The sequence below is a fragment of the Orcinus orca genome, chromosome 2 (genome assembly GCF_937001465.1).
Source record: "Orcinus orca chromosome 2, mOrcOrc1.1, whole genome shotgun sequence".
Taxonomy (NCBI): Eukaryota; Metazoa; Chordata; class Mammalia; order Artiodactyla; family Delphinidae; genus Orcinus; species Orcinus orca.
Genome location: NC_064560.1, coordinates 91,693,992 through 91,711,857, shown reverse-complemented (window position 1 = coordinate 91,711,857; position 17,866 = coordinate 91,693,992). Strand labels below are relative to the sequence as shown.

Genomic DNA, 17,866 nt, shown 5'->3' with positions numbered 1-17,866 from the left:
AATCCAGTGTGGTTTTCACTCCCTCCAGCAGTTGACAGGCATAATTACAGAATGATACATGAAGCTACAAGTATTACAAATACTAGAGCTACAAGAAGGAAATTCAGTGCATTCAAAAGTCGAACAACAATAACAACAAAAAAATGTGGGCCTGGAAGTGGGCTTGCCCTTGAACTGCTTTTTTGTACTTCCAAATGTCTTTAGACAATAGATAATAAATCAGCTTGCAGCACTAATTTGGACAAAACAGTCGAAAGAAGTACATCTTCATCCTTAGTGTGTACCAGCAATCAGTAGGTGTGTTCAAATTTCAATCTGTGAGCCCTGAAGGCTCTACATGATAATTTGTGCAGAGTACAAATGACCAGATGTGTCTGCCAGACTTTGATGCCCATCAGTGAAAAGATGCAAATCTTTTGATCTCTTGAATACTTGACTCCTTGGGAATACTTGAGAGTAATCGATAACATAGGCTGGATCAACGTGTAGGTCCAGTAATACTAACAGAGAAAAGGTAACTGTTTCAAAACGCCTTTAGCAACCCAATCTGCAGATTATTATTGGTGTGACTATCGCTGAAACAGGTGTTGGGTTCATAAATTTGCATAACAAAATGTTTCTCTTGTGGCAGCAGCCCATACAATAATTGGTGCCATCTGTATTTGTGGAAGTTTGGTTTCTAATATGAATGCAGAGAATCTTGTGCTAATTTCATAATGCCTATTTTATTCTGAGGGTGCTTGACTTTGGAGAGATGTTCATCATTTCTAAGGAAAATACAAATTGAAGGAAAATGTTAAAGTAATGACATTATGTTGCTTTTTCTTCAAGGATTGTTTTCATTTCTGACTCCATAAAACAAAATTAAGGCCACATCTACAGAACTGCTTCTTCAGAGCAGTAAGTGGGGAAGATCCAGCTAGAATGGAAAACTAGCAGGCCCTGTCCACATATTTATAATTCTCTTTTGAAAGGCACTGTTTTCACTAGAACCTCTCTTTGCTGGAAGTGTTCTGTCTTCTTACCTCTCAACCAATTAGTAGAAATCAGAGTTTGGCACAAACTTCTTACTGTATCTGACACAACTGCTTTACCAACTGAGAAAGCAGAAGCCATTTGAGTCGCAGTTTTATCTTGGATCTGTTTCTAATGGGGGAAGGACAAATAGAAAATTGTATGAAAGCTTAGTTTTCCAAAATCTGAAAGACAGTGACTGGAGCCGTCTAACGAAGCACGTCTCAGAACCATAAGGACAGTCCTTTTCAATGATCACCATCTTTAAAATCAACTTTATTGTCTCTAGCAATTCAAGCAAATTGCAAACCTTTAAGATAAATAACTGTTTTAGGTGGACTATGTATGTATTCTTTTCTTTTTAAATTTATTTATTTTATTTACTTTATTTTTGGCTGTGTTGGGTCTTCATTGCTGTGCACGGGCTTTCTCTAGTTGTGGCGAGTAAGGGCCACTCCTAGTTGCAGTGCACGGGCTACTCATTGCTGTGCCTTCTCTTGTTGCGGAGCGCGGGCTCTAGGCGCGCGGGGTTTAGTAGTTGTGACACGCGGGCTCAGTAGTTGTGGCTCGTGGGCTCTAGAGCACAGGCTCAGTAGTTGTGGTGCACGGGCTCAGTTGCTCCACAGCATGTGGGATCTTCCCGGACCAGGGCTCGAACCCGTGTGCCCTGCATTGGCAGGCGGGTTCTTAACCACTGCGCCACCAGGGAAGCCCTGTATTCGTTTATATTTTATATTCTTCTACCTCCAGGTCCAAGAAGAACTTTATCAATTAAAGGAGAAATTAACAAAATTCCCACATGAGGAAAAAGGCGAAACTCTTGACATTCAGAATCTTGAAACAGCAATCAAAAGGACTGAAATGGGGTTAAAAGTAAGTAGTGTTTTAGATATTAAATAAAATTCCAGAAGGAGACAAGGATTCCTCAAGAAGAAAAGAACTGTGCTTCTCACAGGCCCCATGTAATTCTGTAACAGAGGTGGGCCTCAGTTGGTCATCACCTTTCCCATGCTGTTCCTTTTTTATTTTTTATTTATTTTTTATTTATTAATTAATTTATTTTTTGCGGTACGCGGGCCTCTCACTGCTGTGGCCTCTCCGGTTGCGGAGCACAGGCTCCGGATGCACAGGCTCAGCGGCCATGGCTCACGGGCCCAGCTGCTCCGCAGCATGTAGGATCTTCCCGGACCGGGGCACAAACCCGTGTCCCCTGCATCGGCAGGCAGACTCTCAACCACTGCGCCACCAGGGAAGCCCCTGCTCTTCCTTTTTTAAAAGGATGATTATTAACTGATTGATTGATTTACGTGCCACAAGAATGTCAGGCATTGATAATTATGATTATGCAGTGATAACCCCTAAAATGTGGTTTGATAAAAATCATTTAGAGTTTTAAAAATAACTCCTCAGTCCAACAATATGCCTGACCAAAAAAAGGATTCATACCAATACATTGCAGAGAGTTTCTATCAAATTCACCAGGATTCTAAAAAATAGTTTACTTTTCCCTAATAGCTTAAGTATTTTGAGATTAGTTATTTTTGTAATATTGTAACCTAGTATGTAACAATGGAAATAGAAAAGAAATACACCAATTTTGGAACAGAGAAATAAAGTAGATAGGGACTTCATCATTATTAGACGAATATAAGAGCATGGGAGAATCCAATCTTCAGACCAGGATAACATTCATATATAAAACAAGGATCTATTAGCACATGGGTCCAAATAAAGGCCATCTCCATCTTCCAGACCTCTGATGATCAGTGTCTCTGCTCTTGCTTCTGACTTTCACTCTACCATGTTATTAGCATCCCAGCTCAGCTCCTGAGGCTGAGAGATGTGGTATATTTTGTTGCCTCATCAGACTAGCATGCCATTGTCCTATATTACGTGATGGTGAGAGGGCTGGACCCAGCTGGAGTCTTTGGGTTGGCCATTTAAAATAATCTGTTACCTAGAGGCCAAATGCTTTCCTCTGATGCTTGCCTGAAGTCCCCATAAGGGAAAGAGATTACTCAATGTCAGGGTTGCCTAGCAAGTTTCCCCAGCTAGGTAGCAAACTGACTATTGTGTAGGTTCATTTGTGAAGAATGCTACAGGTCACTTAAGCTTTGAGTCTCAATTGTTTATGCTGCTTTTTGGGATAAAGTAATTTGGCCTTGAGTTGCCTAATGATACCTTAGCCTTGAAATAAACACCTAGCATGTTGTGCCTTTTGGCTTAATTACACCATTCCAAGAGTTAACCTAATGAAATGGAGTAAATTAGCTGAGGATCTCAAGTCCACTCTAATGGCCTAAACTTTAACTTTTCTGTAACAGATTCACATCGAGAAGTATTTAAATGTTGTACACCAACGTGTTTTAACAACTCCTATTGATGATATCTTATATTCTTCTCGCGCTTCCAAATGGTAAGTAAAATAGCCATTTTAGGGTCCAAAATAAGTACGATTGAAAAAAAAAAAACTTTTCTCACACAGGGGAGATGACTGTAAAGACAAAACTCCTTGGCTTTGTTCATATCCATTCTACTAATTTCAGTAGAAGTTTTGCATAAGAAGTTAATGACAAAATAGAACTACCATATGACCCAGCAATCCCACTACTGGGCATATACCCAGAGAAAACCATAATTCAAAAAACCACATGCACCCCAATGTTCATAGCAGCACTATTTACAATAGCCAGGACATGGAAGCAACCTAAACGTCCATCGACAGACGAATGGATAAAGAAGATGTGGTACACATATACAATGGAATACTACTCAGTCATAAAAAGGAATGAAACGGGGTCATTTGTAGAGACGTGGATGGACCTAGAGAGTGTCATACAGAGTGAAGTAAGTCAGAAACAGAAAAACAAACATCGTATAATAATGCATATATGTGGAATCTAGAAAAACGGTATAGAAGATCTCAGTTGCAAAGCAGAAATAGAGACACAGACGTAGAGAACAAATATATGGATACCAAGGGGGAAAGGGGTGGGGTGGGAGGAATTGGGAGACTGGGATTGACACATATACATTACTGATACTATGTATAAAATGGACAACGGATGGGAACATGTTGTATACCACAGGGAACTCACCTAGTGCACTGTGGTAACCTAAATGGGAAGGAAGTCCAAAAGGGAGGGGATATCTGTATGTGTATGGCTGATTCATTTTGTTGTGCAGTGGAGGCTGAGGCAACCATACTCCAATAAAAATTAATTTTAAAAAAAGAAGTTAATGGCAGAATTTGGACTTCAATAAAATTTATTCTCCGTTACTTGTACTGCATTCTAGTGCTTGACACCATGACAATTGTTTCAGGGTCCTAGTTTTGGGGTTATATATATATATTTATTTTTAGTAAAGCATATCCAAAATTCAACTCCTAAAGGAAATACTTTAAAACAAATCCATTTTTATGCTATTCAGGTTATGTGGGACTTTCTTTACAGTTTTTAGCCTGTCATAACATGCTTTACTGTAAAGATGATTTTGGTATCCAGGGTAAACAAAACAAAAATAATAAAACTTGCTTGAAATATTCATTATATAATACATCCTAAGAGATGATTTATTAAAATTAGAATTGAGTTAAAGAGAAATGACCTTTCCACACGCTACTATATATAAAATAGATAACTAATAAGGACCTACTGTATAGCACAGGGAGATCTACTCAATACTCTGTAATGACCTTTATGGGAAAAGAATCTAAAAAACAGTGGATGTATGTATAACTGATTCACTGTGCTGTACAGCAGAAACTAACACAACATTGTAAATCAACTATACTCCAATTAAAAAAAATAAAAAAGAGAAATGACCTTTCCTTACTTTGGACCTTCTTACATCCAGGCTTCCTGAATTTGAGTGTATATAGATTAAGGTTTTGTACTCAGCTTAAAACCCCTGTGGCCCTATTTGCATCATACATGTATACCAAGCATAAGTGAATCATATCAGAGAGTGAGGTCAAGTTTCAGAGAGCACACATGGAAACACGGAAACCTGGAGACACAGCCACATCCCAAGCCTCAGGAGTGGGGCGCAGAGGCTTGGGTGTACACTCTGCCTGTCTCCCTTTCTCCCACATGAAGGTAGTACCACAGGCATCCATCATCCCTTGGCAGAGGCAAACCTTCCCTAGTCTGTCTAGTTTTTAGTCATTTACATCTTAGATTTTTACATTTGGGAATAACAATATGACCTGCAAATAGGTTAATATACATCATCTTTTGAAATAAACCATCTGTAGGGAAAATCATAAAAGGGATTCTTGGAGAAGAAAATGTTGGAGGTTACTCTACCAACTTATATTGACTCAGCTCTAAGTCAAGAGAGCCACACAGGGCAAAGTGGGAGGCCTATTCAGATGGCAGCCAGGAGATCTGTAGTAGGTGGGGAGTGCGTAGCCAAAGGACGGAAGGTACAAACAGCAGTAAGAAAGCTCCAGGATGGAGGGGGTGGGGAAAGTACACAGGAGAAGAGATGTCTGGCACCAACTCTAATGAAAGTTCTCCTGTCCTGTCTCCAGCTTTCTCTTCGTCCTCTCATCTTGACAAAGAACAGAGAGCCTGGGCTGTAGATCTGCAAGCTATGATAACTGAAAAGAGCAAACTAGGTAGCAGAGAACCAAACAGAAAGATTCTGGCCAGAGACCTTTGCTTGTACAGTTCTTCTCCCTGGCCAAGGTGTACCCTTGCCCCTTTTAGGGTCTGGAAGAGTAAAGGAAGGTGTTAGTGGGGGCATTCAGCTGGCTCCCAGGAGTGGTCCTTGGATCCTTTCTTTCCTGTTCAATACAATAATACAGTCACCGGCCCTCTTACCAGGGAGATGGGAGCCTGGCAAGGTTGCAGGAGCCCTACGAGCCTGGGGGAGCAACTCAGTCATAGCTGAGGATTTGGGATGCTAAAGTGGCACAAAATTTGAAGATGAAATGAGGGGAGCCAAGGTCAAAACTGGAGAAGAGTCCAAACTGGGTTTTCAAAGTAAGCAGACCCAAGGCAGGCCCTGGGAGTGGAAGTGTGAGTCACAGGGCATGGCTCAGGGCAGAAGAGGAGAAGCAGCAGATGGAAATGGAAAACATGAGACCCAGGAGCTCAGGGCAGGTTGTCTGTGACTGTCATATTCCCAGGTAGATAGTCACACCTGGCTCTGCACTTGGGGCGGGGCACTGTCCAGAGACTGTCATGAATAGACTTTGCTTCAGAGTCTGCTGTGGCCTCCCAGGAGATTATATGCAAAGCAGGTTGCAGAACCCCGAATTTCTTCAGGTTCACATGCCTGGGAGGAGCAGGACTGACCAATTCATTGCATTTTTCTTCTGAGGTTCCATGACAAAGTCCTTAGGATACCCAAGTAAACAAGGAGTTTTTTCATGACTGATGGAATGACTCACTGGGAAACCGGTTGCTCACAACTGATCAGGAGGCCAAAGGGGGAGACTTAGTTTCATAAAAGTTTCAAGTTGGGACAGAAACTGGACCTGGCCTTGGATCCCACAAGGCTATCAGTCAAAGAATTTGGGTGTGCTTGCTTATTTGTAAATTATATACTTATTATCATAGAGAGTGAATTATCAACTAACAGCAACATAGAAATGTTTCAATGAGATAAAGATGAACTAAACAGTTAAAAAATTTCTTTTACTTTATTAACAGCACAAAACTTCTTTCTCTTGTAAACAGGTTATTAATTATAATGTTTTGGTTTCTTAATCTTGTTAATCATGACAGCTTTATACTGGTTGTGGCTAATATCCCCAAAATACTCTACACTTAGCTGAGATTCAGCATTGATGCTGGTTGGATGTAAGCCCATATCTTAGTTAGTCTTCTGGATAATTTTTAAGTTTGGGGGGCTTGGGGAGGCTGACTCTTCATAAGTTTGATTGGTTGATCATCATTTTTACATTTTAATATGGCTGAAGAAAAGCTAGAAGTAAAAGTGTAAGTTCTGCCATTTTCTTGTTTTTCACCAATGCTTGTTATCGTTTTGTTTTTGTTTTTGTTTTTTTGCTGCATGGCTTGTGGGGTCTTAGTTCCCCGACCAGGGATTGAACCCACGCCCTCTGGCAGTGAAAGCTCGGAGTCCTGACCACTGGATCGCCAGGGAGTTCCCAATGCATGTCATCATTATCTTAAATACAGTGTGGCTTTTCGCAGGATTTTTTTTTAGGACACCTGTCCATTTTTCCAGGCTTAGTTTAGTTAAAACTAAATAATATAATCCACAAACCCACTTCATGAATAAACTGCAGTTCACTCTAATGCTCTGGAAAAACACATACAATGCTGACCCGCCTGTTCGTTCTTTTGTGGTTTGGAGCTTCCACTCTCAGGAGGGATCCAGAAGCGCAGGTGACATGACCACATGAGGGGTCCAGTGACGAACTGAGTATTAAATAGTAGTACAAAGTAATTTCTTACTTTTATTTTTTATTTTATGCATTTCTTATTATAGATAAATAGAAGTTCTTACACTCTCTTCACACGACGAATGGCCTTGTCTTATGTATCACCTGAGACGTGGGTACCCTATTTGAGAGACCCCAGGTCTAGAGTGACGGTTCTTAAACTTGGGTTTGCAGTCCTCTTTCCCTGGCTCCCAGATGGGGTCCTGGAATCTGCATTGCAACAAACACTCTGGGTAATCCTCATGCAGATCATTCGTGCTTGGGATCCTTGGGACAAGCATGACTCCCTGGAATCAGTATTCTTCTGGCCAAATAGAGGGCCTGCCTCTGTGTGATCAATAGCTTAGTCCTGGAAATTCCGCTACCCCATTGCTATGAAGGGCTAGAGTAAGCCTCTTGCATTAGGATTGAGCCAAGAGTGGGACCTGGCAATAAGGCTGGTAGGCTTGTCAATGTCTGCTTACACAGTGAGTCTGGTGGAGTGTCAGGGGCCAAACAACCATGGCAGCAACTCCTTCTGAGAGGACTGGCATATAATAAGGACTACAAATTCCTGTTGCTCCTTTGACAGTAGAGCACAGTTCCTATGAGTAACTGAGATTCAATGTTTTTCAGATACATGGGGCTTCATTCTATTACGGAAGCCCAGGAAATTGGGAGAGTCCACTCAAAATGAGTACTATTCCTGAATCCACCTTTAAAAATTATTTAGAAAAGATAAACAATAATGATCATCATCCTCATTATCATGAATTTCATCATTATCATAACACTTGACAGTTTACAAAGGACTTTTTTTAAACCTATGAGGTAGATTTTTTTTTTTTTTCCTGCGGTACGCAGGCCTCTCTCACTGTTGTGGCCTCTCCCGTTGCGGAGCACAGGCTCCGGACGCACAGGCTCAGCGGCCATGACTCACGGGCCCAGCCGCTCCGCGGCATGTGGGATCTTCCCGGACCGGGGCACGAACCCATGTCCCCTGCATCGGCAGGCGGCCTCTCAACCACTGCGCCGCCAGGGAAGCCCTACACTTTCCTTTTAAAGCTATGCAAACTGAGGCTCACACCAGTGTTCCAGGTCACACAGGTCATCAACAGTGAGGTCCACATACTACCCAAAGCAATCTACAGATTTAATGTGATTCCTACCAAATTACCCATGATATTTTTCACAGAAATAGAACAAATAATCCTAAGATTCATATGGAACCATAAAAGACCCAGAGTCGCCAAAGCAACCCTGAAGAAAAAGAACAAAGCAGGAGGCATAACCCCCCAAACTTCAGACAATACTGCAAAGCTACAGTAATCAATATCAGTGTGGCATTGGCACAAAAACAGACATATGGATCAATGGAACAGAACAGAGGGTCCAGAAATAAACCCACACACCTACAGTCAATTAATCTTCAACAAAGGAGGCAAGACAGTCTCTTGGGAAAAAGACAGTTTCTTCAGCAAGTGGTGCTGGGAAAGCTGGACAGCTGCATGTAAATCAATGAAGTTAGAGCTCACCCTCACACCATACACAAAATTCATCTTAAAATGGCTTAAAGACTTAAACATAAGACATGACACCATAAAACTCCTAGAAGAGAACATGGGCAAAACATTCTCTGACATAAATCATACCAATGTTCTCTTAGGTCAGTCTCCCAAGGCAATAGAAATAAAAACAAAAATAAATAAATGGGACCTAATCAAACTTACAAGCTTTCGCACAGCAAAGAAAACCATACACAAAATGAAAAGACAACCTACAGGATGGCAGAAAATATTTGCAAATGATGTGACCAACAGGGGCTTAATTTCCAAAATATACAAATAGCTCATACAACCAAACAACAAAAAAACAAACAACCCTATCCAAAAATGGGCAGAAGACCTAAACAGACATTTCTCCAAAGAAGACATACAGATGGCCAATAGGCACATGAAAAGATGCTCGACATCGCTAATTATCAGAGAAATGCAAATCAGAACTACAGTGAGGTACCACATCACATCAGTCAGAATGGCCATCATTAAAAACTCTACAAATAACAAATGCTGGAGAGGATGTGGAGAAAAGGGTACACTCCTACACTGTTGGTGCAGCCACTGTGTAAAACAGTATGGAGGTTCCTCAGAAAACTAAAAATAGAATTACCACACGATGCAGCAATCTCACTTCTGGGTGTATATCTGGACAAAGCTATAATTCAAAAAGATACATGCACCCCTATTTTCATAGCAGCACTATTCACAATAGCCAAGACACAGAAACAACCTAAATGTCCACTGACAGATGAATGGATAAAGAAGATGTGGTACATATATAAAATGGAATACTACTGAGCCATAAAAAGAAAAAAATAATGCCATTTGCAGCAAGATGGATGGACCTAGAGATTATCATACTAAGTAAGCCAGAAAGAGAAAGACAAACACCATATATCATCACTCATATGTGGAATCTAAAATATGACACAAATGAACATATCTATGAAACAGAAACAGAATCACGGACATAGAGAACAGACTGGTGTTTGCCAAGGGGAAGGGGGTTGGGGGAGGGATGGAGTGGGAGGTTGGGGTTAGCAGATGTAACCTTTTATATATGGAATGGATAAACAACAAGGTTCTACTGTATAGCACAGGGAACTATATTCAATACCCTATGATAAACCATAATGGAAAAGGATATTTTAAAAAAAGGCTGTATATATATGTATAACTGAATCACTTTGCTATATAGCAGTAATTAACACTGTAAATCAACTATACTTCAATAAAAAAATTAAAAAACAAACAGAACAGCGAGGCCCAGATTGAAGTCCAGTCAAGTGTCTGCAAGTATCCTCTCCTACACCATAGCTACCTGAAAACCAGGAAGGCTAATTTTCACTGGGGATGGTTTTCCTTTTTCCCAAGTATTGCTCAAGAAAATATCTGGTAGCTTTGTCTAACAGAGACAAAACCCAATAGATACACAAAGTGATGATAATGGATGCAGCACATGCAAGATTTTCCTAGCAGTCATTGAGAAAACAATGATAAGGACATTATCAAAAGTGGTATATTTTCTCCAAAGAGCTCAAAGTGCTTTTGTATTGTTTTCAAAATAGGTTTCATTATTATCCCTACTTTGGCAATGAGTCTTCTTCTATGTCAAAGTGTGATTCTTCCTCTTATCATTGCTGGCTTGCACAGATTTTATTGCTTGAGATATCTGCTCACACTGTTCTTAATGACCACGCTTTGCTTATTGACACTAGGAGGGTGACTACCATCTGTACCAACACCATCAGAACTGCACAGAAATCTTCATTTTATATTCTGTGATGCTAGTGTTTTGAGGGGGAAAAAAAACAAGAACAAAGCAGATAATCATGAGAAACAGTGAGAAGGAAAGAAGAAGTTTCTGTTAAATGATGAGTATAGATTAGAAGGTACATTTTCACTCAGTTATTGAAGCCCCCTGGGAGCCAATCTCTTCTGGGTTGTTACAAAGCAGTACACAAATCCTCCTTATACAGAATATGACTACCTCCTAGTTACAGAGAGAGACAAAGCACAGGTTGTTAACACTTGGTCATCTAGGTGAAGGGTATTTGGATGCTCACTATTCTTTCAATTTTTCTATGGGTTTGAAATTTTTTGAAACAAAAAATAAAATTTTTAAAAGCATCATAAAGTTTAGAAATAACAATAAATTGGAAAACATTTCCAACACACATGATATAAAAATTGCTAATATTCTTAAATACAAAGTGCTCTCGCTGATAATAATAATAATAAAAACCCTTGACATAGACAAAAGGACATCAATAGAATACTCACAGAGCTAGAAATGCAAACAACCAGTAAATAGGTGAAAAATATTTAATCTCACTGGTAAACAAGAATTAAATTATATATTACTGTTTTTCTTAACAAGTTAGCAAAACATGTCATTTAAAACACCCTAATACTCAGTGCTGATGAGGGGGCCGAAAGATGGGTGTACTTTTATACTACTGGTGGGAGGTATAAGTTGTCACAAAGTTCTTAAAGGAGGTTTTTCAAAGTATGTGAGAAGATTTTTTAAATTGTTATTTTTTAATTTGGTAGTTTGTATCTTAGGAATTTATCCTAGGATATAAGGAGAGATACGCATGGATCTCTGTATAAGTTTGTTCATTTCAGTGTTATATTTAGTAGCAATAAACTTGGAAATACCTTAAATGTTAACAGTAACAATGATTAAATCTGCAACACATCTGTGTATTATATAGCTATTAAAACCAATATTGTCCAAGACATTTTCATGACATGGAAAAATTCTCACAGCATATGTTGAGGGGAAAAAAGGGGGATGCAAAATTGCATCTCAATTCAAATTCACTTTTTAAAAAAAATAAATTTATTTATTTATTTTTGGCTGCATTGGGTCTTCATTGCTGCACACGGGCTTTTCTCTAGTTGTGGTGAGCAGGGGCTACTCTTCGTTGTGGTGCACGGGCTTCACATTGCAGTGGCTTCTCTTGTTGTGGAGCACGGGCTCTAGGCACTTGGGCTTCAGTAGTTGTGGCATGCGGGCTCAGTAGTTGTGGCTCTCGGGCTCTAGAGCGCAGGCTCAGTAGTTGTGGCGCACACAGGGCAGGTTGATTTGTTAGTTGTTCCGCGGCATGTGGGATCTTCCTGGACCAGGGCTCGAAACAGTGTCCCCTGCACTGGCAGGTGGATTCTTAACCACTACACCACCAGGGAAGTCCCCAAATTCACTTCTAAATACATAAATACAGAGGTAAAAGGATTTGTAAGAAATACACTAAGAGAGTTTCACTTCTAGGAAGATGGTATAGACATACTTTCCCCTATTCCTTCTGATAAATACAATTAAAACCCCTGGATGTTATATATAAAACAAACTTAAGAAGACTCTGAAAGGTGGAGAGTAGGGGAGGACGTGATGGTGAGGTCCCTGGATTTTCCGCTTGCCTCATCTATCCCATATCTGACCTATTTTATTTTCATTTCCTCTGAAGAAGTTCTCTTAACATTTCTTGCAAGACAAGTCGCTGGTGACCAATTCTCTTAGTTTTTGTTTGAGAACATCTTTATTTCTTCTTCACTTTTGAAGATAATTTCGCTGGATACAGAATTACAGGTTGGCGGGTTTTTTCTTTCCACACTTCAAATATTTTACCTCACTCTCTTCTTGCTTGCGTGGTTTATGAAGAGAAGTTTGATATAATTCTTATCCTTGTTCTTCTGTAAGTTTTTTCCCCAGTCTTCAAGATTTTCTCTTTGTCCTTGGTTTTCCATAGTTTGAATATGATTTGTCTAGGTGTGGTTTTTTTTGGTATTTATCCTCCCTAGTATTCTCTGAGCTTCCTGGGTGTATGGTTTAGCATCTGTCATTAATTTTGGAAAACTCTTAGCCATTATTACTCAAATATTTCTTCTGCTCCTTTCTCTCTTCTTTTTCTGATATTCTCAACATGGGTATGTTACACCGTTTATAGTTGTCCCACAGTTCCTGAACATTCTGTTCTGCTTTGTTAATTCTTTTTCTCCTTGCATTTCATTTTTGGAGTTTATATTGACATTTCTTTAAGCTCACTGATTCTTTCCTTGGCCATGCCCAGTATGTTAATAAGACCATCAAAGGCATCCTTCATTTCTGACAATATTTTTTATTTCTAACATTTCCTTTTGATTCTTTTTGGAGCTTCAACCTCTCTGCTTACATTACCCATCTGTTCTTGTATATTGTCCACTTTTTCCCATTAGTGTCTTTAGCATATTAATCATAGTTATTTTTAATTCCTGGTCTGATAATTCCAAAATCTCTGTCATATCTGAATCTGATTCTAATGCTTGCTTTGTCTCCTCAGACTGTTTTTTTCTTGCCTTTTAGCATGGCTTGTCATTTTTTGTTGGAAGCTGGACATGATGTATTAGGTAATAGGAACTGAGGTAGGTAGGCATTTAGTGTGAAGTAAATAGGCCTTTATCTGGCCAGGTGTTATGCCATGTTTACTGTCTGCTGTAACTGTAGATGTCTGAGGCTTCAATTTCCCCAGCTATCTTTGTTTTTGTCCCCCCTATTGTTTTTGGGTTTCCCTAGAAACTCCTTCCTAAATAGAATCTGAGACTTGCAGTTCTTTCACCTGTAATCCTCTGTATGCAGAGGCTCTGTGGATGTAGTATGTGTTGGGGGGAAACGTGCAATAATCCTGTGATCAGGTCTCATTCTTTTGGAGGGTCTGTGTCCCTGTTACCATCACATGTTTTTCTCAGCATTTCCCCCCCCTTAGGTGAGACAGGAAGACTAGAGGGAGCTGGAGTTAGCTAATTGCCCTTCTTCAGGTCAGATAAGGCTTTGATAAAATAGTTTTCCCTGAGACATAGCTTTCATTATAGAGAACAGAACAAAGAACAGAACTTGGAGTATTCTCTTCCTCTTTCCCTGCTGGAAGCAGGAGGGGATTTTTCTCTGATCTTCACAGAGAAAACAAGGTGGGGCTCCTAGAGGTAAAACTCATGGAAGTATGGGTCATCTGCCATCCTAAGACTTGGCCCCTCAGAGTTTTTAACTCTCAAGGGAATCCACACTGAGCCTCCAGAAATTTGTTGACTAGAATTTAAGTGCTCTTCCCAGCACTGGCTCCAGCAACAGGTTTCTGCTCTTGGGCTTTATCCACCTCTTTCTCCAGTTTTGAAGGCAGCAGTTTTCCCTGTGATCTCAATTCTTTGATGTATCTAAGAGTTGTTTTTCTGATTCTTCAGCTTTCTTGCTGAGGATTGGAGCGAAACTTCCAAGCTCTTTACATGTTGGAATGAAACCAGAGTCCATAAATTGCTTTTTAATGGTAATTTTACAAAAGTGGGCATCACAATAGAATCAAGAAAGTGAGTCATTTGTTGTTGAGTTTAATTGACCTTAATTATGTTGACCATCTTAAAGAACTGGAACCTGCTTTAAAATTAAAATTAAGACCTACATTACACACATATACACATTCTTACAACTTTATTTTGTTTGCACATTGTTATCCCATGGAACTCCTCACTGCTTAACAAGGAAGACCTTTAACCACCTTTGATCCTTAAGTCTCTGCAATTATATGAAATAGCAGAAGTTTAAACAGTATAATGATGGGGACTTCCCTGGTGGTGCAGCGGTTAAGAATCTGCCTGCCAATGGGTTCAACATGGGTTCGAGCCCTGGTCCAGGAAGATCTCACATGCCATGGAGCAACTAAGCCTGTGCACCACAACTACTGAGACTGCGCTCTAGAGCCCAGGAGCCACAACTACTGAGCCCGCATGTCACAACTACTGAAGCCCGCATGCCTAGAGTCCGTGCTCTGCAACAAGAGAAGCCACCACAATGAGAAGCCCACACACCGCAAGGAAGAGTAGCCCCCACTCGCCCCAACTAGAGAAAGCCCTCACGCAGCATCGAAGACCCAATGCAGCCAAAAATAAATAAATTTATGAAAAAAAAATAAAAATTAAAAAAATAAATGAAAAATATAAGGATGAACTGCTTAGGGATCAGCATTTCGAATATATTTAACATTGGCTATATTGTGACTTAATTTTATTTAACAAAATACAGCATATTGTATTTTTTTAATTGAGAAATATTTTATAGAGTAGTAATTCTGTCAATTGTGTATCATATAAACTCAGCCAGAGATAGAGCTTTTTATTCATGCTATAATGGTCATTATCAGGCTAGGAAGTTCTTATGCTTAATAAACAACTGCAGTTTTATAGTGGTAAAAATGCTAAAGTTGGTCAAATTTATTGTAATTACCAATAGAATATTTCCCATAAAATGTAATTTAACTAGGAAGCATTGTTTTTAAGTTACAATTTGTGAAGCTTTTATGATAGCAAATTTGACTTTAATTTTTTTTTTTTAAACTTAGGTTGCTTCCAGCTGTAATTGATCAGAAATCATTTATTTTCCCTCTGGAATCTGAGGGGAAACTTTGGCAACCCCCAAGACAGCACAGTTCACTTCCACATGCCTTTCCAAGAGTAAAGGTAGGAAGAGAGAAATCCATAGAGACAGAAAGTGGATTGGTGGTTGCCAGAGGCTGGAAGGAGGAAGGGGGGAGAGTGGGGAATGATGTCTAATGCTTGTCAAGTGTCTTTGGGGGAGGATGAAATATTCTGGAATTAAATAGTGGTGATGGCTGCACAACTCTGGGAATCTACTAAACACCACTGAATTATACACTTTGAAAGGGCGAAATTAAAGTTTATGAATTATATCTCCATAAAGCTGTTAGAAAAGAATTTTTTTTTTTTCAAGAGCAAAGGTGGGAAATTGTGTTCTAAATGAGAAAACATGCCATTGTTGTTTCAGATATGTTCACAGCATGGTCAATTTCTATGACAAAAGAGCTTTCTTTGAAGTTAAGTTTCCAGGCGGCAAGGAATAGAGCCCAAGAGGTTTCTGGCTTTTGGTTATTCTTTCAATTTGATTGCTGTTTCCTCCCTGACTCCCCCAAAGTGGTAACAGTTCACCTCTTCTGGGTACCAGATGCTATTTTCAGTGCTTTGGGAACATTAACTTGTTTAACCTTCAGAATAATCCTAGAAGGAGATGTTATTATTATCTTCATTTTATTGATGAAGAAGCCAAGATGCAGAAATGTTAAATAAGTTGCCCAAGAGAACACAGCTAATGTCAGAGCCAGGATCATGAACCCAGAAATGTAAGGATCCAGGGCTGTGCTCTTAACCACCGTGATACCCTTTTTCAAGTAATAGCTTTATTGAGATACAATTTATATACCATAAAATTCACCCTTTTAAGAGGTTTTTAGTATATTCACAGAGTTGTGCCACCATCACATGGTACCCTTTTTACAATTGTTTGTATTAGTTCTAGGTACTTTGGTAGGAAGCATCTTTGCTGTGGACATCTTTGTTGCAAGCATTTCCACCACAAGCATTTTTGCCGCATAACTAATTGGCCATAAGGCAATTTTGCTATAAGAGATAAAATAACAAAAAACAAAAGAGGGACATTAACAAGGACATAAAGAAGCATGAGAAATGAATAACAAAATTTAAATGACTTTTTTGCAAAATACAAAATATTTGAATACATTTAAAATGTGGGTAGATCATGGCACTACTGTACAAATGACCAATTTTATTTTGTCGGTTTTACCTAAGCACTTGTCTTTCAAGTCTTTCACTCATAGTATTGTATACATATTTTTGTTTGTTTGTTGACTCGTCTCCTTGTTTGGTATCGTGCTTTTTCTTTTTCACTGACATTTCGTCCGTCATTAAGAGAGGTATCCGTTCACAAATACTAGGGTGCGTGTTTGTACCTGAGCTTTGCGTTGCCCTGTGAAAGCCGCTAAGCTGTGTTCTATTCTTGGCATATTTGTTACATGTCCGCTGATAGATGTTCCAAAGTTCTGTGCGAAACCTGGCTTCAATTCTGCACCTTCAAGGCCTTCAGTCTCTTTCTCTTTCCAGGTAGTGTGCTTCAAAATAAGAAACCAGTTCTTGGGGCAAATCATCATCAATCAGCCTGATAAAGCCATCAATAATGACTAATGCATTTCAACCAGTGGAAACTGTCAAATCAAAAACTGTCAACCAGTTATTTTATCTTTCATGGCAGAATTGCCTTATGGCCAATTAGTTATGCAGCAAGGATGTTTGCAGCAAAAATGCTTACAGCAAAGATGTGTACAGCAAAGATGCTTATGATGAGAATACCTTGTATTTTCCTTTATTACATTTGCCAAAATTTGTAACTAGATATTGTTATATGATTTTTAAAAAAATGCCTGACTTCCCACTAGATTATAAGCTTAATGAGGGCAGGATCCATGTCAGTTTGTCCATTGCAATGTAATGCCAGGTTACTCTCGACAAATGTTTGTTGAATGAATAAGTGAAACCGCCACAGTGACTTCAAATGGTGTGCTCATCCCCATATAAAATATTAATCCAGGATCTTCTGCACTCTCAAAGCAGCCCACTCCTACCTTTGTCACTGTACTTGTCACATTGGGTTCCTTCAGCCACTAACTGTGGAGTACTTCCTGTGTGCCAAGGACTGTTAGAGGCACCCTGGGATGAACAATTCAGACCAGGTCCCCCCACTCTCACAGAGCTTCCATTCTAGGGGAGTGGAGATAGACCATCAATAAGAAAATACCAGGTAATAATAAAGGCTATCACGAAAAACAAAAACAGAGTGCTGTTATAAAGGGAGCTTAAACTTCTCATCTTCCTTACTATTAAGCCTCTGCTTTCATTAAATGTTTACTTTGCCAAGAATCTCAGGAGGGCCAGAGTTAGTCCATAAGCGGAAGATTAGAGATCTCCAGGTTGTAAAGACAATGAAATAAAATATATGAGATTAGGACTATTTTAGAACACATAGTTGCTATTATTATTCCAGGAAAAAAAAAAAAAAAAA

At 39.4% G+C, this 17,866-nt stretch overlaps 1 protein-coding gene across 1 annotated transcript in view; it reads left to right on the top strand.

The window, feature by feature from the left end:
- Window positions 1-17,866, top strand: part of IQCH (IQ motif containing H) — a 203,453-nt gene that overhangs the window by 5,012 nt on the left and 180,575 nt on the right. Inside the window, 3 exon segments of the mRNA XM_049706661.1 lie at window positions 1,765-1,887; window positions 3,339-3,430; window positions 15,339-15,456. Coding sequence (XP_049562618.1) covers window positions 1,765-1,887; window positions 3,339-3,430; window positions 15,339-15,456 — 333 coding nt within the window.